We start from the raw sequence: 24,316 nt of genomic DNA on the forward strand, positions 1-24,316 counted from the left end.
TTCAATCACTATGCTAGGTACTTGGTGGATCTTTTCATTCTGGAGACTCAGGGCCTTCAATTCTGGGAAATTATTTTGAAATAAAAAAAAATTTCTTCCCTTTCACTATTGTGTTCTCTTTATAAACCTCAAATTTTCTTGTTTGTTTTTCTCAGGTTGTCTGCCTTAATTGACTTAGTGTGAACAGATTTTCTGAATTTGACCTTTATTTGGTTTTAAAATTTCTACTGTCGTATTTTTAATTTCCAAGTGTTCTTTCTTAAATGTGTTTAATTTTTTAAAGATCTATTCTATTTATGAATATCTTCTTATTTCTCTGAGGTTATATTGGTACTTTTTATGTTTTATTTTTTCTGCATAATTATTGTTAGTTTTATTCTGTCTTTCATATGAGATGTTTCCTTAAGTATCTTTTGAGCTTTAGCTCTCTGCCTATATCTAGTGGGTGAAGGTGGGGCAGTTAAGGTAGAAGCTCCTTGGTGGGAGTGGGCTTCTTGACTCTGGGTTTGAAGGCTTAGCTGGCTGGGGTATTTCATTGGGGAATTCTTGATGTCAGTATTTCTTGACCTTTTCTCTTGTATTAGTCAGATTCCCCAGAGAAGTAAGTAGCTTCCAGTCTCCTGCCTGGAGGGTGTAAAACTGGACAGCCTTAGGGGAGCTTAGATGGAGAAAAATGCTTTGTATTTAGAATAGTAAAAAGAACACACAAAGTACTTTGATAATATGAAATTCAAGGTTCTTTCCATGAATAAAGACATACTGAATAATGAAATAAGCCTTGCTTCAGTTATCTTCATTATGCCCCAAAAGTTAGTGACGTAAAACATTTTGTTATGCTCATGGTTTCTTTGGGTCAGGAATTTAGACAGGGCATAGAAGGAATGGCTTGGATCTGCTCCATGATGTCTAGGGCCTCAGCTAGAAAGACTTAGCATTTGGGGGTAACTTGATGAATAGGTCCTGGAATCATCATTTTTCCATGTTTTATGTGTGATGCTGGCTATGGGTTGGATTCTTACCTGGGAACGTGCATGTGGCCTCTCTTTGTGGGCTTTCTCACAGCATGGTGGCATGAGAGAGTTGAACTTCTCTCATGGCCTCTCAGGGCTCCAACGTGAATGTTGCAGTGAGTGTGGTGGGAAGCTGCATTTTTTTCCTACCCTTGCCTTGGAAATTAAGCAGTGTCATTTATTGCTTTATTCTTAGTTATAGGCAAGTCACAAGTGCACATAGATTCAAGAGGAGGGAACATAGACTCCACTTTTTGATGGAAGGTACATCAAGGATGAATTACGACATGAGCATGTGAGATGAGAGAGAGTAGTGTCTATTTTTAAAAATAACAGCCTTTCACAGACCCTAAGTTGGGGATTAAGAGACTTATAGATGCAGTGATAGTAATGAATGCAGGTTTATAGTGGAGGGACTAAAGAGAGTATAGTCAGTCCTGCCTACAAAAGGTCAAGGAAGACATCAGAAAGGAACCTGCCCACGTGAGTTCTTAGTGGATAGGCCAATTGGTAGTGTCTTAACTTCCATTAGAAGAGTCTGAAGACACTGAGAGGCTGATGAAGACTAAATAAAGAATTAGTGATAAAGCTAGGTTAAAGATTTGGTGTTCTGACAGTTAGCTTAAACTGACATGGGGAACTTTGAATTCTTAGTTACTTACAATTATAAAGAGGTTTGGCACATTAAATAGAAGTTTTTGGGTAATGGTAATTTCATATGTGAGGCCACAGGAGCATTTGACACATAAAACTTTGTTTTTAAACTTCTTAGTTGCTATGTGTAGGTTGACAGAAGGAATGGAAGTATTGAATTCTGCCATGGTCTAGTAGTCATTTTCTCTCTCGGTTTTCACTGAGAAAATGTATAGAAGACTAGAAGAGAGGATTCTGCTTTTCTGTCTAAACTGTTAAAACACACTTTTTTTATTTTCTTGTTACTCAGGAAGCCCAGAACCTTATGGCTCTCACCAATGTGGATACCCCATTAAAAGGTGGACTTAACACACCATTGCACGAGAGTGACTTCTCAGGTGTGACTCCACAGAGGCAGGTTGTACAGACTCCAAACACAGTTCTTTCTACCCCATTCAGGTATTGTAGATAAATGTTTTCTGTTTTAAAAAAACTTGAATCTGAGGTCTTGGACATTTTTGCTTTTAGTAACATTAACAGAATGGAAATAAGTGATCAGCTTGCCTTTTTCACAGTAGTAAATAACATAATAGTATCCAGGGAATAGTTAAATACTATATGGAGCTTCCTTCTTTGTGCAGAGTTTCTGATGCCTTCACCTCGTTTCTAAATACTTTTTATCTGATTTTAAAGAGCAAATCAGTCCATTGTTAATGATCATTTGGTGAATTTAATAAAAATTGTAATCCTTTTTTAGTGTATGTGCTGCTGAAATGAGCACAAAATTGTAATCCTTTTTATGTATGTGTTAATGTTGCCTTCCCCCAACAATTCATTATGAAAATTTCTAACATTCAGAGAGGGTGAAAGAATGGTAAAGCAAAGAGCTATATATCCATCACCTAGATTGTACAGTTGTTAACATTTTACTGTATTTGCTTTATCACATATCCATCCGTCAATCTGTCTTATTTTAATGCATTTCAGAGTAACTTGCAGGTATCAGTCCATTTCACCCCTAAACACTTCCTCATGCATATCATTAACTAGATTTCAGAGTTCAGTATTTTTTTGCAGTCTTTTTGTTTTAAGCTGTTGTGTTTTTAAGAATAATTTTAAAGATATAAACTTAATAGAAGCAAGTCGTATTAAAATGGAATTTTAGCTTTTAAAGGTTGGAAATAGTCAAGGTTTCCTTTTAATCTTAAATGTTAGGCTATGTTCTCCTGCTGTTTATAATGAGAAGCATCTCAGACTGTTAAAACTGTATATGACTGACAGCAAGATCACGAAACGGTGGCAGCCAAATCCATGTATGTTAACATTTCTTGCAAGGCTTGTAAGAGAGCCTAATCCCTTTTTTCCTGTGTGTGTCTTGTCTCTCAACTAGATTGTAAGCTCCTTGCGGGCAGGGACCATGTCTTATATGATAACACTTCACCTCACCCCTGGGGAACAGCTGTCTGGCAGTACCATATATCTGGAACACAGCCAAGCTACAGGAAGTAAGAACCCTGGCCCTCCCCCCCCCCCCAAAAAAAAAAAGCTTCGAACAATTAAAATTTAAGCTGCAAAGTCTATGGATTTTATTCCTAAGAGATTCTCTTAGCTCTCACTCAGAACTGTTCATATTTAGATTTGATTCTTAAAGCCTGCTGTTTGGTTCCAAATAAAATGTAAAGAGGGGAACTACTTAAAATATGCACACTGCTTAAAATATGCACACTGATAATGTTGTGATAGTGAACAGCTATACATGCAGAGGACGATGCCAATTATCAGGTGAAGACCCTGAACTCAAACAGAGAGCCTGTGAGTGTGGTGGCTCACTACTATGCCCATTGTATGTATGTTCTTAGCCACCCTAATGTGTCAAGAAAAAGTTGAAATAATGTCTGGTGGACCTTTTTTAGGGAGGCAAGAACATGTCAAATGTAGTGAGTTTAATGGAAGTCATTAAAATAAGAATGCTGTATGTAAATACTAAGTTAGCTGAGCTAAACTTTTATTTTAACCTAGAGATCTAACCTAAAACCAGGTAGGAAGACAGAATTTTTGAATTTCTATTTGTTTTATTTGTAAAATAATGTAAGTGAAAAACATTTGAAAGCACAATACAAATAAAAAGAGCACTTTTATTAATTAGAATTTCTGTTTTTCTAGGACTCCCTCTCATGGATCTGAAGGACTGACTCCCCGGAGTGGGACAACTCCCAAACCAGTTGTAAACTCCACCCCAGGTAGAACTCCTCTTCGAGACAAGTTAAACATTAATCCTGAGGATGGAATGGCAGACTACAGTGATCCCTCTTATGTGAAGCAGATGGTACATATCAATTCCCTTTTAATACTCTTTAAAAAAATTTAAAAAAATACCTCATGGGTGCCAAGTTAAAAATTTCCCCCTTGTCAGTGCATATTACATATACCTTAAGAATAGGTATACCTGTGGATGTCAGAAAAGTTGAATGATTTACAGTACTTGAGAAGGGAACCTTTGGTCTCATATGCCTACTTTTTTTTATCTTAATATGTTTGTAAATATTGATTATGCCTATAGTGATGCTCCTTGTGTCTCTTTCATGATTCTAATTTTAATAATTTGCTAATACTTTCTTGAATCATACACTTATTAAAACCTTTTTTCTGTAAAATAAATTTTTAGTTTCGAATGCCTCAAATTAAATTTTGACCCTTGATTTCTCTATTTGCTCTGTACTTTTCGATAGACAATCTAGATCTCTAAGCCAAATCAATTTGATGTTTATTGCTGATCTTGGTAAAGTTTTCTTTTGTATGTTTTGCGTGGTGATATAGAAAGGTAAATTATAAAAGTTCCAGTTTTGCTTTGCTCACATTATTGCTTTTATTACATCATTACTGGGCCTTATCTATGCCAGGGAAATCATTTGTGAGATTTTTTTTGTTAATGAGTTCCAGTGATACTGGCCTGTTTTCAGTTTATAATTTAATTCTAACTTCATGTATAGATTTGGTTAGTTAGAATTCTTTTAATGTTCAAATTGATATCGACTAAAGCAAACTCTGATTAGCTACATAAGAATTAAATGAAGAATTTAATGTGTGCAAGGCATGAACACTTTAGGGGATCTAAAGTTGACAAAAGATGTCCATTGTTTTAAAGTTTATACTCTGGAGAGGTTGGCAGTACTAAAACTAGTTAAAAAATAATTGTCACGTAAGAACAAAGTAAGCCCTTTGACTAAAACTTAACATGCTTAGGGTGGCTAAAGAAATATTAACATTTGTTGTGTGGGTATGAAGAAAGCCTTCACTGAAGAAGTATGCTCAGTAGGTGGGTGGCAGCTCTTCCAGATGGAGACCACAATGTGAATAAGCATGGAGTATGTTTTAAGCAACTTTAGCAACTCATCTGTTTCTCGCATCTAGCATATGTATAATGGAGCCAGTGGGGAGTGAGAAAGGAAAAGTGAGCTGAGACTGTACTGGAGAAAACTTTGGGCACCAGACAATTTCCTCTGGAACAATGGGCCTTTTTTTTTACTTTTTGCCTGCATATGATCTAGTATTTCTATTAAACACACCCCCCCACACACATACACCCACATCCATTCCCCCCCTCCCCCCGACACACATATTCTCAGTCACTCTTAGGCATCTTTTCAGATTAGGTTTTATTAGTCCAAGGATAAACTAATTTTTGAACTTGTTCTTTTCATTTACTATTAAATTTCAGTGTCAGAAATGTTTTTCTTTATCTATTTTCTGTTTGTTGTGAGCATACTCACTGGTGGTGCTTGCAGCTTTAGCGTTTACCCCAAGATAACTTGCAGATTACAGCCCTAACCTTACCCCCAAAGTTTGTCACAATATATCTCGTTTTTATTTTTATTTTCACATCGCTCTAGTATATCGACAATCTTTGGAAACAAATGACGACATTCTATTTATATAGCATTCTGTTTTTTGTGGTATTTCCATATACAAAAATATAGTAATTCTCAATTGCTGAAAATGTGAAATCTTAGATGTTCTGCTTTGTGTTGTTTCGTACTTTGAAATTTACCACACATACAAAAATGATTAAATACTGATTATGTACATTTCTGTTATATTAGGATTAGAGACAAGTTCTGTTTAGAAATAACTCCAAGAACAGTTTTTATATTTTATTTTCACATTGAAAACCAGTCAGATTTTCTTCAGCCTCAAAGAATGTGTTTATGTAAAATTAAATTAATGCTGGCAGTGAGCTACACTTTTTCTAAATGGGAAATGGGTTAAATGGAAATCCTGAAGGACTTTTTTTGCCCCTGCAGAGGTAATTCCAACACCTTCTGTTAGAATATCCCAGAGTAACTTCACTGATTCCAAATTAAAGTTTTGATTGATCTTAATGTAGGGAAGAAATGGAAATAGAAATTAAACAAAAAGCTTGTCTCAGCTCTGAAGTTAGGAACATTTTCTAGAATTAAAATTAGGCTAATTATTTTTTTAAAACTCTTATAGAATATTGGTTGAATACTTAATGTGTATGAATTGAGAAGGATCAATTCTTTCTACAGGAAAGAGAATCTCGTGAACACCTCCGTTTGGGGTTGTTGGGCCTTCCAGCTCCTAAGAATGACTTTGAAATTGTTCTACCAGAAAATGCTGAGAAGGAGCTGGAAGATCGTGAAATAGATGATACATATGTTGAAGATGCTGCTGACGTGGATGCACGAAAACAGGTTGGTAATTGTTCTGGAAAGGAAGTGTGAGTTTACTGAATATATCAGAAGGCTGAAAGAATGCAGAATGGCCATTAAATATCTCATGATCTCTAATTAAAAGTTCTTTCAATATTAAAAAAATATTACCCTAAAGTAAATTACATCGTTAATGATATGTAATCAAATTATTAACAATATACTCATTATCTTGAATAGGCATTCTTAAAATGTACATAGCAATTTAAATGCCCTCTATCATATTATTCTTTTCAAAATACTCAGTCTTTTAGACACTACTTTTCATTCTAGCCAAGAGAAGGAGTAACTATCAGTCTTAAAAACAAGTATATTTTGGATTGGTCGAGTAAATGGTTTTAGGTCAGTGTAAAATAAAAAAAAAAGTGGGTTTGGAAATTTAGACTGTGCCAGAATAATATTAGTAATGCTTTGTACTAATGTATTTTATAGTTAACTTTTTTCTCATTTGCACATAATAAACCAGTGATGTAAGTAGGTATTATCTTCATTTTAGAAACTAGGAAATAGATTCAGGTGAATTAAGTTAACTTTCCTAGGTCTCACGGCTGGAAAGTGGTGAATCTTGAACTTAAACCGAGATCATAGGACCCCTTTCTGGAATTCTTGCTACAGTCCATTTCAGGATGGTTTTATAGGCTGAGTGGTTTCATGGAATTGGAGTGACAATGGCATCCATGGAAATCATATTTTAGAGGGAAATCATATGAATGTGCTTTTTGGTGGGGAATATAGGATAATACTTTTTGTGTTTAGTTCTCTTAGTTACTTTCACTCTCAGAAATGGCGTGAGATTCTAATGTTTTATCTCACTTTCATAATTTGAGAATCAGGAAACAGTACATTCCTTGGCTGGCTTTTTGAACTAAAAATCAGTAGCTTTTGGGGTGGAAGAGAGGGATTGGGTTGCAGGAGGAATAATCACTCCTCTAAGTTTAGGATTTTGATTTAGACAAGAAAAGGATGATTATCTGATGATATAGCCATGTGTATTTGGAGAATGATCTAGTAGACACTGGAAGTTCTTAGTTTCTATTTTACTGAGAGAGTAAATAGACTACTTTCTGTTGCCTTATATTGCCTTTCTGCAAACTTAAAGATGTCTATAGCTTTAGTTCTTGGACATTCATGTTCTTATAGACTAAAGTGTTTTCAACTTTATTGAAATGTGTCAAATACTCTATAACTGCAGTAATGGATATGTAATTTTTTAGGCTATACGAGATGCAGAGCGTGTAAAAGAAATGAAACGAATGCACAAAGCTGTCCAGAAAGATCTTCCAAGACCATCAGAAGTAAGTGTTGGAATTTTTGGCTAAGAAAGTTTTAAGTTTCTTTTTATGTGAATTTTTTTTTTATATATCATTCATAAAATCTGTAAAACAAAATTTTATTTACTCTCTGGAATATATAGTAAAGCAGTTTCCAGATCCACTCACTGGTACAAATAAGAATTTGGAAGGAAAAAAAATTAATTTCTTTTGAAAATGTATAACTGCTATTTATTTTCATGCTAGAACAAGTAATAACATTAGTATGTTGCAGTGATATGTTTCGTAATTATACTTGTTTTAAAATTTTAGGTAAATGAAACTATTTTAAGACCCTTAAATGTAGAACCACCTTTAACAGATTTACAGAAAAGTGAAGAGCTAATCAAAAAAGAAATGATCACAATGCTTCATTATGACCTTCTACATCACCCTTACGAACCATTGGGAAATAAAAAAGGAAAAACTGTAGCATTTGCTACCAATAATTCAGAGCACATTTCCTATCTGGAACATAACCCTTATGAAAAGTTCTCCAAAGAAGAGCTGAAAAAGGTATGATTGAGCAGGAATATTTCTGTCTTGAGATTTAAGTATTTGACACTGTGTGTCATGGACAAATATTAACTTCTTTTCCCATATTGGTATTCATAAACAACTGAAGTAGATGGTTAGGAGATAAGTGTTCATATTAAATGTTGTGAAAAGGACACTCCCCCGCATCCCATGTTTAATAACAGACCTTTATCAGGTAAACACTGGCTTCGGTGGCAAGATGTTTTTGTTTCATAGGTGTTGCCTGATTGACAGTGATACTACAATTACTGTTTTCTTTGACCCTGCTTTGTTTGAATAGAATTGAATGCCGTTAATACTTAAACGTCACTTATTTAGACTAATATGAAAAAGCAAGAACGTGCATGTGTTAAAAACGTTTATAGGTTAAACATTTCACCTATCCAGAGAAAGGAAATATTTTTTACTCAACTTTTCCCCCCTCACACAATTTCCGCTTATCCTTTTGGATAAGGAAGTAAATATGTCCTTGTATAGAGTTGGTCCTGCCTTTTCCTTCATAAGCATTTTACTTCTGCTCTCACAGAGCAAACAGCTGTGATTGTGAATAGATATCTGTACAACAGTTTTAGAAAATACAGTTGGTTTTGTGGTTGGAAGCAGAGTGCTTATTAGCTTAAAAGTCGTTTTCTTTAGTCCTTTTTTCATTATCCCTGAAGGGCAGTGATAAGCCCATTGATTGGAATGGGCTAATGCATATTTTGGAGAAAACAAGATTCTTTTTTGTCTTTCCTCCTGCACTTTTCCCTTTTTCTCTTTCTTTGTATTTTTCTTATTGCATAAATAATACTTGTTTATTATAAGATTTTTAGAAAATAGAGAAAGGGAGGAGGGTTTAGATTTATATTTCAGCAATTCACCCCTAGTTTCTGAGTAACTGAGTTAGTTACTTTTTAAGTAAGTGTGTTGGGAAACAGACATCTGTTGAGTGCCTATGCTGTGTCAAGCACATTTATTTAATGATTGAACTGGGGTTGACAATTAGACTATGAACTTGATACTTGAACAGTTTCCTCTTGTTAGAGTGAAAATAGGAGGGGAAGATGAGATTTAGGAAATAAGTTTTCTTAAATTTATTGTATGTATGGAAACCTGAAATTAGGATCACATCATTGCTAGTAGAGGTCCTGTAGGGGATAGATTCTAAGGAAATTTTTGAAAATAATAATTGTAAGTAGTGCTTAGGAATTATTTGAAACCATTACAAAGTAGTTTAAATATTCTCCAATATTTTATTTATCTATTTATAGTACTGTTTGGTCCAAAAGAATTTGAAGCAGCTATTTACTTAGCAGATTCTATATGGACAGTTTAAAGATAACTTAGCCATACTCCCTCAGAATTATAAAAGATGAAATTGTAATTTTTTTACTATGTACAGTTTTGGAATGAAATACTATTTCTCTTATAATAAAGTGTCAAATTTTATTAACTATGTTAAAATTGGTTTGTTTCCATTATTTCCCTTAAGAGGTATTGTTTAAAAGTATCCATTCTTTATCTTCTATAGATGTGATTTTCCATATTTTTGTTTAAATTTTTTGTATGCTGGTCATTGATTTTATATATTTTGTTCTGTTTATTTTCTAATATTATTGGAATAATTGGAAGCTTTCTATAAAGCACAAAAAATCATTGTCAGTTTTTCATGAGCCATGAAGCAAAGAACTGGAAAAAGATTCGGTATGCTCATGGAGTCTTTGTGTCTGATGTTGGGCTTTTTATGTGTATTATCCCCATTTTACAGTTGAGACATGGGCTCAGAGAAGTTAAACAAGTTCAGACAGCTACTTAAGTGGTAAAGCTGTGATTTAAACCCAGGCTCGTCCAACTCTCCTCTCATTCTGTCATAATAACTGTTTCTTCAGTAGTGAACAGAAGTTTGTCTGTGATGCATCATTATTCGATTTGTGCCCCCAGTCTCATTCTCTGGCAATATCAGGGGCGTTCCTTCAGATGAGGAAAAAAAAGTCATGTGTGAAACAAATGCCTAGTTCCCTTTCATGATCATGTGAAGTCCTAAGTGTAGGGAGGGGTGGTAGAGTTAAAAGGAGCTCACCCAAGCATTGGTGGTATTTGGTTTGGGCATGAATCCTGCTTTGTCTGCTTATTAGTGATGTGCTTTTGAACAAGGTGTTTAATCTCTCTGAGCCTCAGTTTTATCAACTTCAAAATGAAGTTAATATTGGCTACTTTGTAAGGTGATTGTGGTGTTTGGAGATAATATAGATAAAACTATTAAATCCAGTTCCTGGCACATAGTAGATACCTGAAAAATAGTAGTTACTATTATAATGAATGAAGGCAGAGGACATTTGTTATTGGAGTACATGGGTGCTTGACTTTTCAGACCAGTTGGCATTGACTTAGAGGCTTCTTAATTCATTTTGCTTAGATATTTCCCCCCTCCAGAATTAATCTCCAGAATTGCTTAGATATTTCCCCCCTCTAGAATTAATCTATTCTAGATTAATTTTACCTCCAAAGAACAGCCAATCAACCAGAACTCCTTGCCTTTGCCCCCAGAAGGAGGAAAGACTAGTCTTTTAAAGCTTTCTGTTGATGGCAAATATTTCTAGTATTCAAACTTACTGAAATTGTTATTTATAAACAGGCCCAGGACGTTCTGGTACAGGAGATGGAAGTGGTAAAACAAGGTATGAGCCATGGAGAACTCTCAAGTGAAGCTTATAACCAGGTGTGGGAAGAATGCTACAGTCAAGTTTTATATCTCCCTGGGCAGAGCCGCTACACACGGGCCAACCTAGCAAGCAAAAAGGACAGAATTGAGTCACTTGAAAAGAGGCTTGAGGTTGGTATCCTTTTAATGTTCTAATTTAAATGTTCTTTGAAATAATGAACCAAATAATACCACTGGAAACAACTTCAGAAAAAGCCTGAGGGGGATTCGTCTTTGCAGTTTTTGAAGGAAAACTATTCCGAAGTTTTGATTTTTGGCCTCTGGATTTTTCAGGGTTGCTGGCCTTCATGATAGAGTGCCCTTCAAGTTGGCCGTAGGTCAGTCAGTCAGAACCTTTTAGATGTGGGAGCAGGAGCCAAGAAGTTAACACTAGTCACTCAAAACAATGTAGATCAGTGCTAGAGTAGCTTGTTTTCTCAAAGAAGGGATCTCAGTGGTACCAAGACTTTTTTCTATAGCCAAAAGAGCGCATTTACAAAACATACCTTTTAGTTCATCCTCTGATTTCCTGAGTTTGTTGCAGAGAGAGTTAGATTATCTAGAATGGCTTCCATGATTTTTTCATGTCTGTGAAAATGTTGAAATGTACTAGGTGGGAGTTTGATGGCATGTGGTTTCTTAATAGAATCTGAATTTTTTGAATTCCAGAATCTGTGTAGGTATTTTACCATTGGCATGCAAATTGTGGTTCATGGACCACTAGACTGCCTTGTGGATTCTTAATGGTGGTCTTCAGGGATGTTTCTGAGGCCAAAATGGAATGGGAAAAAGAAAGGGTCGCTTCAGGCAGTCTCATGCAGAAAATGGCCTCTTATGTGATTACAAGTTTTCCTTTACAGAAAGCAGATTTGAAAATATTTTTAAGGTTTAAAATCAAAAATAGTAAATAAATAAAATCATCGGGGTGGTTGGAACTGTGTGGGGCTAGGGAAATGAGCTGGAAAAAGCAGTATCTTTTAAATTGAAATTATTCTAGATTAATTTTACCTTTCAGAGCACATGTGTAGGCACATAATGGTTAATGCTCATGAACATATTTTATCATTTAGTGAAAAATTAGTTTTTTTCCTGAAGTAATGCTCATCTTGGAGGAAACCTTAGCAATCCAGTGTTACTTAGTTATACTACTAACTTCCACTAGGGTGTGCTGTTGCTCTGTTTTAATTCTCAGTCGAGGGAAAGTAGAACATCAGCAGTTAAATCTTAAGTTAAGATTTTCTGTTGTGTAGGCTTCATTCCTTATAAATGGTAGTTAGCAGTGTAATTATGATCTAAGGTCAGCATCATAGTTGATTGGAAAGCTATTTGGAAATCTTTCTTGTAACATTTATATATAAATACTTAGGTCTCTCACTTAGTTTGAAAATCTTCTCATTTGAGGTGGGAAAACTCTGTATCAAATGGTAAGGACATTTTGTGCTCTTAAAATAAAAAATAAAAAAAAAGTTTTTCCCTAAATCTCATTGATTGAGGCACTAACTTTCATGACAGCAAATAAATGTGTCATGAATTGAGTAGTGCTATAAAGTACAGTAATTTTTATTTCTATGTTGAATTGGTCTTGTGAGTTTTGAAGGGAAAAGTACAGAAAGAACCACTGCTGTTCTTTAGAAGATTTATTTGGGTCGTTTATGAGCAACCATTAAAAACATGTGGTTCTCTTTGTTCAGTTCAGTACCAGGAACTGAAATCTTCCGTTGAACTATTTTTGTGGAAGGACTGGTGATTTTGGAAGAATATTCATAAAACAATCTGAAGTAATTTTTCTTGACTCCTGGATAACTTACTTTATTGTTTACCTAACTAGATACTTTTAAAGAATATGTAATCAAATCTTTTAATTTAGTAAACTATGCTTATTTCAAATGAAAGTTCATTAAATCTTTAAAAAGAAGAAAAGAGACTCAAAAACCCAAATAAACAAATCCCCCATTTTATTTGTATCCATCCCTAATTCACAACTAGGTTTGCCTGAGCTTATTTTAGTTTTTGAAGATATAATTCTACTGGTTTAAGCTACATAAATATTTTATTTCAATTGTGGTAATTCTTTCATCATTTCAGTTGATTGCTAAATTATAAACATTATTCAAAGTTTGTTGTGGGGAAGGAACTCTAGTTGTATTGTATAAACTAAATACTATACTTAAATTATCCTTTCTACTCTTAGGTTCAGGGAGATATGCCTTTCTGTGCAAGCACAGTACACTATGGCTGCTAGTGTGTTTGATTTTTGCTGCCATGAACTTTGAAACAGTGAATTTAAATTATAGCCCTATCACAGCATATCAAGCAAGATGAAATCCAGCTTTGTCGTAGTTGGTGTCTCTTAAATGGATTAAAAAAATATGCCCTGAGGTTTATATTAGAGCTAGTCTTTGAGCCATTACTCATGATTAATATTTGAAACTTAGAACTTAAATGAAAATCCTTAAGATAGTCATTTAAAACTAATAGAACCATCTCAGATTTTATGTAGAATGTGGTAGGTGGTGCAAGGAGTCTTAAATAAATAGAATCAGAATGTAGTCACAGGTCAGAAGTAAGTGGAAAGACTTCTGAATTATAACCAAGTCCATGTATTTTATTCTGCTTTGGAGGCAGAATTAATTTTAGAAACTTGCCAAACATTTTTATGTAAAATAAGACAGCAGCAACGAACAAATGACAGGTAATATTAGAAAAGGAAAAGTTAGAAAGCATAGCCTGTTGAGATCACTTAAATATGGTGGCAAAAAGCTGTGTGTATGTTAATAGCTTCTGTGAAGGCATTATGGATGTATGGTTGGAGGGTAGAGTGATTGGCGATTATAGTGATAGCCTAAATAAATGAGAGTAGCCTCTTTCTGTTCAGTGTCTTTTTTTTTTTTTTTTAGAGAGGGATGGCTATAATTATAGAGAAGTTTTTACCACATGGTTAAAAATAAAAGTACGTTAGTACTTTATTTAGTCCCATGTCCGGTGAATATTGGCATCTACTATGTGCCAGCCCCTGGTCCAGGCCCTAGGGATACAAAAGGAAACAGGCAGATGAGCTCCCTGCTCCTGTGGACTGCAGTTATCTGGAGAATGCTTAATGTGGAGAACCTCATTTTCTGATGATGCCAGATAAATGAGTCATTACTGTATTTGAGAAGTGCAAATAGAATTTGAAGTGTTCTAATTTGTTTCCACTTTAAGTGGAAATAGGAAATCGTCTGAAGACATAATTATTTTGAGTGAAATAATTTCCAGTAGGTGCAAAAGTGAAATGAGAAGTCTGAATTTAGGCCTGCTATTAAATTTAATAGTATTTGAAATAGTATCTAAACTGCTGTGTTGAGGAAGTTTGGCTGAAAAGTAGATTTTGTCATGTTAGCTATAAAAATGGGAAGGCTTTCCTTAGAGGTGGAAACTAAGTCCAGAAGTAATACTTCTCCCTGTATTTTACTGGCACAGTCAACTTAGTCAAGAAATATTATGTAACATTGACTTCTTGGAAATAAAGTAACTTAAAGAACACAGATAACACATTTAAAATCCTTCTCAGTGTATCTGTAGAACACTCTGAGAACCCCTGTCTTTACTGAAATGGTTATATTTTAGCAAATTTGGCTGCACAATGGATCTCATTTTCTCAGTGATTTTTATTATAAAGTCAGATGTTTTTACACAGGAAAAATATTCGCTTAATACTTTAAAAAGTAAAAAATTAGGGTAGGGATTAAGTTGGTAGGCACTTCTAGGTGGAGGACTATATGTTGTATCTCAGCAGGTTTATGCTTATATTTCTGTGTGTGTGTACGTGTGGGGGATGACGTGGAGTGCAGGAGAGAAGTTCCAGTACTTTGGAATGCTCTGTTTCTCAAGTTCTGCTCTGCCCTGACCCTTAAAACCATTGGCAGATTTCTTGGATGTTTCTAGCAAGAACTCCAGAGTTGGACCAGAGGTCTCCTTGGTACAAGCATATTGCTTCTCTCATGCCTTCACCATTGAGTTGAATTTCTTTCCTGCAGTTCGATTTTATTTCCTAACTTAGGCAGATGTAAAGTGCTTTCGGTATTATTTTGTTGGTATTTAACTGTTCTTGGAAAGGTTTTTATTAAAGTTTTATACTGCTTAGCTCGCTTTACAGGGAATGCATTCTGACAATTGTTAACTCTGTTAGATGCTTGCAATAATCACTTAGTCGGACTTGTATCTCGTCAATATAGAGAATTTCACTGATAAAAATTAATGCTAGTGAGCAGTATAGAGTTTAAAGAAGAGTCAGTCATGGACTCTTGTTGCTTGCAAACATTTCGATGGTTGAACCACATCTTTACTACTGCAGGATCATATTGCTGAATGATGGGCTGGGAAGTGGAGCTGCCATTAACTCTATATTTATTTTGGGTATCCTTAAACCTGTTTTTCCAGTGGTATAAGATTATATTCTGGGCCCCCAAGCAAGAGTTTCAGTGAGGGATGCTCTTAATGTTTCTGAACCTCACTGTAACAGACTTTAACTGAAGACAGTATTGGAAACCCAAGGATAATGTGTTTACTTTGGAATTACTTAAGCTTAGTAACCTTAACAAACTTAGTGAGTTTGAAAGTAACAATTACACTTTTATAAGTCCCATACAGCCCCCTTTTGTAATGACCCAAGGAAACACTTATGGTTCCACTGATTCATCTCCTGGGGACCATCAGTTTTCCATTGGTCTCAGGCCAGTCTTTTTTAGACAGTTTCTCTTCTATGCATTTAAAAAAATAACATTTGTAGGGCATTTTTCTAGAAATAATACATGTACTTTGTAGAAAATTTTAAAAGAAATTAAAAAATTAGGAAAAGAACGTGTCGTTTAGACATAATCACCTTAAACATTTTGTGGGGTGTGTGTATGTATATGTATATAATATTTATATATGTGCGTACATACATATGATTAAATATGGTAGGAAAAAGATTACTTTGTGCATCCACACATAACTATGTGTGGATGAAAGGAGGAGAGTGTTTAAAATTGGGACCATCATACACTATTTTGTTCATTTAATAGTGTAATATAAATATCATTAAAAAATAAAAAGAAACCTGATCACTTACTCTCATTTAAAGTCTGTGGCAAAGATTAGCTTTGGTGAAATCTCTAAATAATCACATGAGTTATAGTCTGCCCAGCTTCTTAAAAAATTAAGTAATTTTTTTCCCCATAAAAATTTTCTGAGAGATGTTTGTTTTCCTTTAGTTTTATAGTTTGTTAAGAATAAAATAATTAGGAATTTAAAAATATAAGGTCAGGGAAAGTAAAAGCTTTTCTGAAGTGTCAGAGTTCATATATGTGGATACATCCAGGTTAATGTCTAAATCAGGGAAAGAATGATGGGCAGATCTGTTAAGATCTTGTTTACATATGTCTAGAATAATTTGTTTTTCAGGGAACTGTCTGGTGGCATTAAGCCATTTAGTCCCACAGCTTGAATTTCTTCAGGCATGTTTGCGGTTCGGGGGCTGAGGCAGGGAGAACTTTCAGTTTATTAGCAGTGGTTTGGCCTAATGTGTTGGACTTTCAAGTAGGACACAACTGTATAGCTTCATCACTTAGTGGCTGTGTGGCCCAGCGCCAGTTACTTAACCTCTCTGAATTTCAAATTTTTTTACCTATAAAATTTGGGAGGGTAATGTTTTTTATCTCATGGAAGTGAGGTAATGTAAGATTAAATGAGATCCTATGTGCCTAGTAAATAGCAAGTTTAAGCGAATGGCAATTCTCTCTCATTTCTCTTCAGGTCTGTATCACTCTTAGTGTTATCTAAATGATTTGATACTTTGAGGTATCAAGAAGTAACTTCACCTTGAAAGAGAGTGGCTGAGTTTTTATTCTGTACATTTTGATGAATGTCCGAAATACAAGGCATGGGTTGGTTTTAGGAGAGACTAAAAATCAGATTTTGGTTAGTATAAATGGATCTTAGTTGATTGTAGATTTTTACTTACACATTTCATTTTGGTGTGCTGAAATAGTTGACATACATTTTAATGTCTGTATTATATTTCATTGTATTGATATTTCATGGTTTGTGGTGTACGATCTTAAAATAATTAGCCTTTAGAGTAATACTGAACTCGAATTTAAAAAAATATCTTTTATTATGGGAATGTAAAAATATACCCAAAGTAGACTAGTGTAATGAGTCCTTAGGTATTTTCACCTAGCTATGACAGTCATTAACTCATAGCTACTTTGTTTCATCTATTTCCCCTTTCTTATTATTTTGAAGCAAATTCCAGACATTATATTATAAAACAGAATTATGGGGCATGAAATTTGTCAGCTTGGTTTCCTTATATATTTATATCTAGGTATATTCTCATTCATTTCTTTAAATTGAATTTTGCTCTTTCATTTTGGATGAAGTCAGCTTTAATTATATCAAGTGTTGTCCTATTTTAAATTTCTAATAGTTTTAGTGAACTTTATTTAAGATTATTAGAAATTCAGTGCCGATACATATTTAAAGCACAGACTTCCATTATAATCATATTTGGGAGGTTCGTCTGGTGACAAGTGAACAGAATATTTAATCTTAGCTCCACTACTAACTTTGTTAGATGTTACTGCTAACTTTGTTAGATATTTTAAGAAGACTTTAAGTGTATCTCTACGGATTTGAAAAAAATTTTTTGGAAACTTTTGGTAAATCTATATGTACAGTGATCTGAACATCATTTTTGGGGGAGAACTTTTGGTAAATCAGCTGTAGATGCAGTGGAAGCTCTGTAAGCCAATATTGTTTTTTCCAAAATGAGTTGTCCTTCAGGGCAGTTGCTAATGCTTAATTCTGTGTGTGTTTTTTTAAAGGCTTAGAAATATGAATCAGTCTGGTTCTTCCCAATTCTTTGTATTTTAAACAATAAGGTTTTATACTCTATTGGACTTTAATGTTGTTTCTGTGTATGTATGAATGTAGGGTGGGGGACTTTTGAAGGTAGTTCAAAAGTTGATTGAAGGTAGTTCTGTCGCATGTATGCATGTGCATTTCATGCTTGAGATTTATTAGCTAAAAAAAGGCCAGACTTTTTAGTAGTTTTTTTCCCCTGTTAAAGTGCACTGAGCAGTCATAGGTTGAGCATTTTACAAAGTATACAGATATCTTCCTTCTCATTTTAATGATCATATGGCAGATGTAAGGTAACAGCTAAAATCTAATATCAAAAGCTGTATTCTATTCTTTATATTTTTAGTGACTAACTTTATATAGTTGACTAAATTTTTTCCTGAAAAATTTTTTTGTATTATTTATTTCCATATTTGCTAGAACCTTAGCATAATATTTGAGTCAGAAGACTTTTATAAAGCTCAAGCCAATAAAATTGTTGGCATTAAGTGGAAACTAGCATCTTTGCAGTTTGAAAATCTTTGGTAGTTTGAGAATAATATATGACTCAGCTGTTTGAGGTGAGGTAATTCCCAGATGCAAGGTACCAGTCATACTAAATGTGCCTTGATGACTAATTAAACACTTTCTGAACTTAAGTTTTATGCTGTTACATCAGATTGGAAATTGAATATCCATGGAGTGCACTGCATAGCTAATTGAATTATCTTAACAATGAAAATGATAATTTGTATGACTTTTTTTCTTTAAATATTCTTTTATTTTTTTTTTAATTTTTAATTGTTTATTGGGGTAACATTGGTTAATACAATTATATAATTTTCAGGTGTACATTATCATTTGACATCTATTGTGTATGACTAATTTTAAAAAAGCAGAGAAAACCCCACTTAAATGTATTAATTTAAAATTTTATGCTGTTAAGGTTTTTGGTGTTTGAATCCACATGTAATTTGAGTATCAAATGTTGATACTATTAGAATATGCTGAATTGTAGTATAAGGAACTTGATGCAACTCGTGGATTTAGTTTTTCACTTACTGAGAATGAGGACTTTTTGGTAGGTCTAGTTAAGAGGAAACAGCTGATACCTAGCTTCTGTAATGACTGGCTGAAAAGCGTTCTCCATCCTGATTGCCAATTAGAATCACCTGGGGGCTTTAAAAATACAAAGTTTCGAGACCATTTAAATAAGGGTTCCTAGGTTTAGGGCACCTGCACTGGTAGATTTTTAAAACTTCTACACGTAATTCTAAAGTTTAGTAGGGGTTGAAAACCACTGACTTGAAAAGACGTGCTCCAGTTGTGTTACGTGGTGTGGTGGTTCTCAAGAGGCAAACTGCTGACTTAAAATAAGGAACAGCTCTTTTTCCTTTGCTTTATTTCCAGGAAGGGGTCCATGTCATTTTTTAAATTAAGGTTGGAATTTTAAAGAGAATTTTAAAGCCTCATCCTTCGTCCCTTGGTTCATTAAGAGAGGAGAGCAAAAATGGTTAAACTTTTAATGCCTGTAAAATAATTGTAGTCAGAGCTAACATTTATTGACCGCTTACTGTGTGCCAGTCATTGGGCGGCTAAGGTTTTTCATGAACATTATCTTATTTAAGCTTTATAATAACTTCTAGCAAAGACTGCCATTTTACTGATGTTCGAGAAATGGAGACACAGAGGTTAGATAACTTGCATCAACTCAGAACATCTGGGTGGCAGTGCTAGGTAGAAAGAGTAAGTTACCCACGGTACTGTGTTGCTTGACTTCACCAGTATTTCCTGACTCATGAGATATATCTTTGCCGTGGGACTTAACGTTGATTTGTTATTAGAAGAAAATGGCTCTTTATAAAGGATATTATTTATTCATGGCTTATTCTTCAAGTGAATTGCAGAGGAATAAAAAGCTTATTAACTTTTATAAAATGCTGAAGATATGACCGGTTTTAAAAGAGCTTTATTTAAATTCATTTTAGATTGATCTTATGTTCTTAATGTACAGACATGAGCATGTCCTCCCCTCTCCCCCCTTCCCAATGGCTCATTTGACTTTGACTTTTAATAAACTAAATTGGAGATTTTTCCATTAGAAGTATACTTTATATTTTGAGTAATACTTTAGTGTTTGGTGTTCTAATATATTCTAACTTAACACAAAGCATTGAAATTGACATGTTTGTTTTTAAATCAGATGTTATGCACTGGAGGGGATGTTACAAAGCTGTCATGGAAAGCTGTATATTTGTTTAGGAGATTATATTGTTTCTAAATATTTAAAAAAATCCTAGGTACAGTTTTCATATCAGCTTTTTGCATTTGACATTTTCCTTCGGTACCTTCTCTGCTTATTTATCACCACCCCCACATTCAGTATCTCAGAAAAAAACAGTATTAACATTGTCATACTGTCTTCCATGTTATAGGGTGCTCTCAGTTACATTACTGTGAATTACAGTATTACAGAATATCCATTATGCTGAAACTGCTTAGTTTTGATTACTTATGGATGCCACTTGATGGAATCAGTTGAGAGAGAAGGAGATGGGAGGGAGAGCAGAGAGAGAAAGGAAGTGAGGGAGGAAAAGAGGAACAGACAGACACAAAGAAATCAACACAAATTTACTAAGTATTCCTAAGGCTTTGACCTCACAATTTTAAGTATTTCATGTTGAAAACAAGCATTTGCAGATCATTTTAAACTATGAAGCAATTATATTGTAGGATGTAGAATATACACCTAGAGAAGGTATTATGCCAGGGAGAGTCTGCATTACATACCTACTCCCTTCTCATCCACTTCTCTTTGGACCTTCTAGGGTGGGGCTTTCTCTGCTTCTATGCATCAGCTTTAGAATTTTTTTCAACTGTTAATTGTCCCTGTCTTGTTCTTTTGTGAGTTTATACATTTTTAATTCTATTCCCCTAATTTTAGAATGAGCTGAGGAGGCAGCCCACCTGTGCTCAGTATGCATATTTAATAGGAAAACTGTCATTTCGTTTAATTTTATAGTATCCTTTTACTCCTCAAAAATGAAATTTTTTATGTTGCCAAATGTGATACTCTCTTTCCTTAATAGGCTTTATGCCAAATTTAGGGTTATTACATTGTAAAAATCTAGTAATTTTATAGTTTGAGGAGTTATGTTTTGATCACAACTATGGTTCATTAATTGCATATTATTCAGTTTTAAAATGTACTACATATATAATGTAGAGGTGCATTTTTGAGATATAGGTGGTGAAGATGGGTTGCTGCCAAAATCAATGCAGATTAATGATGGCTGAAGTTATTTTCAGAAGAAGAAATTAGTTTTTTCCATACTATGAAATTCAAGCCTCCTTTGAGATTGAATCAGGAGTGAAGTTATAAATAGATTATTTGGGACTAACCTGTAAAACCCTTCAGGTGCAAGACTATTGTAATTTTGTGTTACGGTAGCTGAAGTATAAAAGAACTCTAAAGTATTTCTGCTTTGAGACGGTAGATGAACCAATAAGTGCCCTTTTAGTCCTGTTATTTAGCCTGCTTTTCATGTGTGCTGATGTGATATCTTCCCTCCTCCTCCTCCTCTCCCCCCGCCCCAGATAAATAGGGGTCACATGACGACAGAAGCCAAGAGAGCTGCAAAGATGGAAAAGAAGATGAAAATTTTGCTTGGGGGTTACCAGTCTCGTGCTATGGGGCTTATGAAACAGTTGAATGACTTATGGGACCAAATTGAGCAGGCTTACTTAGAGTTACGCACTTTTGAAGAACTCAAGAAACATGAAGATTCTGCTATTCCCCGGAGGCTAGAGGTAACATTATTGTCTTGCAGCATTGCTTAGAAAGAGAGCTGCAAAGAATTATCCAGCACTTTTTTTTCTTCTTCCTGTGCAGGCTATCTTCTGAAGTTGATACTGTCTGGCTTTTTTCAGTGAGAGCCTAAACTTTTTGACTTTCTGATCTAGAATTGCCTGGATGTAGATGGATACACCAGGCCAGTGGTGTATACAAAAGCTTTTCCTTTACTCATTTTCTGTTTTATCTAAAGATATATTATGAAATGGAATAAGTAACCCTTCTGATTTGTCCCCTGAAAGTTAATTGCATCCCATTCATATAGCTCTCCGAGGTACATTAAACCAGTGTCTTTTTGTTTAGTAACTTAGGATGCTGGGAGTAGCTAGTCATTGCAAAACATCAGATTCTTTTGGTTTAACTTTATTTCTCAAGTGTCCATGTTAGCCTCTGCTCAGATAAAGAGCAGTCAGAGCTTATTTAAATGCATTTGTGGATAGCGAGAGGACAATAATGGCTTGTTTATTTGAGGTAGAAGAGAAATTTTACAAAAAGATGGCAGTCGTTCATATGACCGAAGAATGGCTGTAGTAGTACCTGTTTTATAGGAAACATAATTGCTATTTTTGTCTCTCTTTGGGGACTACTTGCTTTAAGAATCGTGACTTAACTCAGCTGTTTGTAAGATGATAAAGTACCATAAGACCTTTTTGATTTTCAGTATGCTTACATATGAAATAATCATTTAACATTTTGTTTCCTCAAGTGTCTAAAAGAAGATGTACAGCGACAACAAGAAAGAGAAAAGGAACTTCAGCATAGATATGCTGATTTGCTGCTGGAGAAAGAGACTTTAAAGGCCAAATTCTGAAGCACAGTTTATATTCTGTCACAAGATGAATTAATTGCTGGTTTTCATATCTGGAAGGCTGAAACCGATGTTTATCTTCATTGACAAATTCGACCAAGATCGGTGTTTTTTTTTTTATTTTAAATGATATCAATCTTACACATTCTATGTATAAAGACTTTAACTCCACAGGACATTTTAGGGTTTAAATTATTAAGACGATCATTCTTATTGCAGTGTCATATTTGCAAAATTTTTTCAGTTTTGGCCTTTATTTTTAAAAGCCTGATTTTAAAGTGCCAGCCTGTGAGTATACTCTTGAATAAAAACAATATAAAAAATTGAGAATGTAGCCTTTTGTTTGAAGTAATTAGATACTTAGAGTGCCCCCCAAATCAGCAAATATGTATACTGTGTCATATTTTAATAACTCCTGGTAATCAAGATGGTAATCCAATATCTTAGTTTAAGTCTCTAAGAGGCAATCCTTTTGTGGCTTTGTTAGTTTTGACCATTTTAGCATAAAATGGTCATTTGTCTATACACTGACAAAATAGATTAACTTTTTAATACCTCATTTTTTTTCAATATAACTTTAAGGAAGGTCTTGTCTCTGCCCAGCTACTTACACAGTTTATGGATTAGGACCGAAAAGATTTAAATTTTCTTGATGTGTTATTTTCTTGTAAATATTTGACAAAGGTATTTTAAAGATTAATTTCAACAAGCTGTCAAACTTTATTAAAGCTCTGTGTTTATTTTAAGTCAATTACACAAGTGTAGAATTTGGGGAATGGATGGGTAGAGGTGAGAAGATCTAACTTTATAGCAATTCATATCAAATTATTTACAACAGTATTAGTTGGCTACAAGTTCAGTATAGGCCAACAATGTGTTGGATTCACCAAAAAAGTTTGCCCAATCTTAATAGGGAAGGAGGAATCCATCCATCCATCCATCCATCCATCTATTGACTGTGTACTCAGTGTCAGAGTCCTGGGGATAAAACAGTGAATAAAATATGGTTCCTGTTTTGTGGAGCTTATAGTCTATTGAGAATGACAGCTAAAATTCAAATGTTTACTGAGTGACTCTTATGTGCCAGGCACTTATTTAAGTGCTAGAGTTAAACAGTTATTAAGACACAGTTCTTGCTCTCATGGAGGTGACATTATTGGGAGAAGATACTAAACATGCAGGAAAAAATATTAGATCATGAGCTGTAGCTTCTATGGCGGGAACTAAAATAGGTGTTGGGAAATAGTGAGCTGGCTGGCTCCTTTAGGTTGGATGATCAAAGAGCTCTCTAGGGAGGTGACATTTAAGATAGGATGTGACTGACACCTTAGAAGGAGCTATGTTTGTGAGATTCAAGGGAAGAACAATGCCAGCTGAGTGAAGAACTAGCACAAAGGTGTATTTGAGAAACAAAGGAAGTCATTGTGGCTAGAGCGTCAAGAATGGCATTTGTATAAGGCCTGGTTGTATAGGGCCATATTTATAAGACTGTGGTAAGGAATTTGGATCTTATTCTGACTGATGGGAAGCTATGAGAAAATTCTAAGTGAAGGAATGATATGATCAGATTTGTTTTGGAAACACCCACACTGGGCTGAAGATAGGGAAGCCAGTTTAGGACCCTGATGCAGTAATCCAGGCAAACAATAATAGTGACTCAAACTAGGATAGAAACAATCCTGATGGAAACAGCTGGAAAGATTTGAGCAGTAATAGTTCTGTAGTCTCATCAGACCATAAATGTATGTTTTCCTGGTATCTACTTAATTCTGGCATTTTTTTCAGTAATTGCATGGATTTTCTAAGAAATACTTTGATATCATCTGTAAGGAATGATGTTTCTTCTAATAGTTACATTTAATTTTATTGCGTGTTTCCTTGGCTGAAATGT

The 24,316-nt window shown here is 34.5% G+C and overlaps 1 protein-coding gene across 1 annotated transcript in view; it reads left to right on the plus strand.

Annotated features, from left to right (window-relative positions):
• CDC5L (cell division cycle 5 like) overlaps window positions 1–22,752 on the plus strand; it is a 38,296-nt gene extending 15,544 nt beyond the window's left edge. The window contains exons 9-16 of the mRNA XM_011354754.2: window positions 1,954–2,102; window positions 3,807–3,969; window positions 6,191–6,355; window positions 7,588–7,668; window positions 7,957–8,199; window positions 10,835–11,032; window positions 21,362–21,574; window positions 22,324–22,752. Coding sequence (XP_011353056.1) covers window positions 1,954–2,102; window positions 3,807–3,969; window positions 6,191–6,355; window positions 7,588–7,668; window positions 7,957–8,199; window positions 10,835–11,032; window positions 21,362–21,574; window positions 22,324–22,428 — 1,317 coding nt within the window. The 3' untranslated portion in view covers window positions 22,429–22,752. The remainder of the gene's footprint in view (window positions 1–1,953; window positions 2,103–3,806; window positions 3,970–6,190; window positions 6,356–7,587; window positions 7,669–7,956; window positions 8,200–10,834; window positions 11,033–21,361; window positions 21,575–22,323) is intronic.
• The last annotated feature ends 1,564 nt before the right edge of the window (window positions 22,753–24,316 follow it).

This window comes from Pteropus vampyrus, unplaced genomic scaffold (genome assembly GCF_000151845.1).
Source record: "Pteropus vampyrus isolate Shadow unplaced genomic scaffold, Pvam_2.0 Scaffold18, whole genome shotgun sequence".
Lineage (NCBI taxonomy): Eukaryota > Metazoa > Chordata > Mammalia > Chiroptera > Pteropodidae > Pteropus > Pteropus vampyrus.